An 816-nucleotide genomic window follows, 5' to 3' on the forward strand; every position below is an offset into this window, starting at 1 on the left:
GATTCTCTCTCTCTCTCTTTCTCATTCTTTATGAACACTGATATTGGAATTTTAAATTGCTTTTGGGTGGATGATAAGTAAATTAGTTGATTGGCACTTAGTATGTTGTGGGGGCATCGGTGAGTTGTTGATAAGTTGAGTATAATGACAATGTTATTGAAGAATATGACATTGATATTGCAATCTATGCATTTGGGCTTGGGGTTTGAGGTTGAGTAGCTAGTTTATTAGTTTGGGATTGATAGAGTAGTCAATTACATCTCTAGGGAGATTTTGTGGCTCCGAAAGGAGCCGATGTTGTTGAAAAGAGGCAACCGAGAGAAAGATTTATTTCTTCTCAGTCTTCTTGGGGAGGAGCACAGCCTGGATGTTAGGCAGGACACCACCCTGGGCAATGGTCACACCAGAGAGGAGCTTGTTGAGTTCCTCGTCGTTACGGATGGCCAGCTGCAAGTGACGGGGGATGATACGGGTCTTCTTGTTGTCACGGGCGGCGTTACCTGCCAGCTCGAGAACCTCAGCAGCCAGGTATTCCATGACGGCAGCCAGGTACACAGGGGCACCTGCTCCGACACGTTCAGCGTAATTTCCCTTACGCAGAAGGCGGTGAATCCTACCTACAGGAAACTGAAGGCCGGCCCTGCTCGAGCGGGACTTTGACTTTCCCTTGACCTTACCACCCTTACCACGACCTGACATGATGCTTGCTTTATAGGTATCTCAAAAACCTTGCAATCAAAATCCAGAGCTTACCTATTTATAGGCGCCCACCGTTGAAACTTACCGATAGCGTTAGATGGCAACGCTTCGCACGCC

General features: G+C 47.2%; 1 protein-coding gene across 1 annotated transcript in view; it reads right to left on the reverse strand.

Moving 5' to 3' along the window:
• Positions 1 to 271: 271 nt before the first annotated feature.
• LOC122243823 (histone H2A) overlaps positions 272 to 816 on the reverse strand; it is a 604-nt gene continuing 59 nt past the window's right edge. The window contains exon 1 of the mRNA XM_043001554.2: positions 272 to 816. This exon is cut by the window's right edge and continues 59 nt beyond it. Coding sequence (XP_042857488.1) covers positions 328 to 699 — 372 coding nt within the window. The 5' untranslated portion in view covers positions 700 to 816 and the 3' untranslated portion in view covers positions 272 to 327.

The sequence above is a fragment of the Penaeus japonicus genome, unplaced genomic scaffold (assembly GCF_977035675.1).
Source record: "Penaeus japonicus unplaced genomic scaffold, GWHDUDI00000001_assembly GWHDUDI00001240, whole genome shotgun sequence".
Lineage (NCBI taxonomy): Eukaryota > Metazoa > Arthropoda > Malacostraca > Decapoda > Penaeidae > Penaeus > Penaeus japonicus.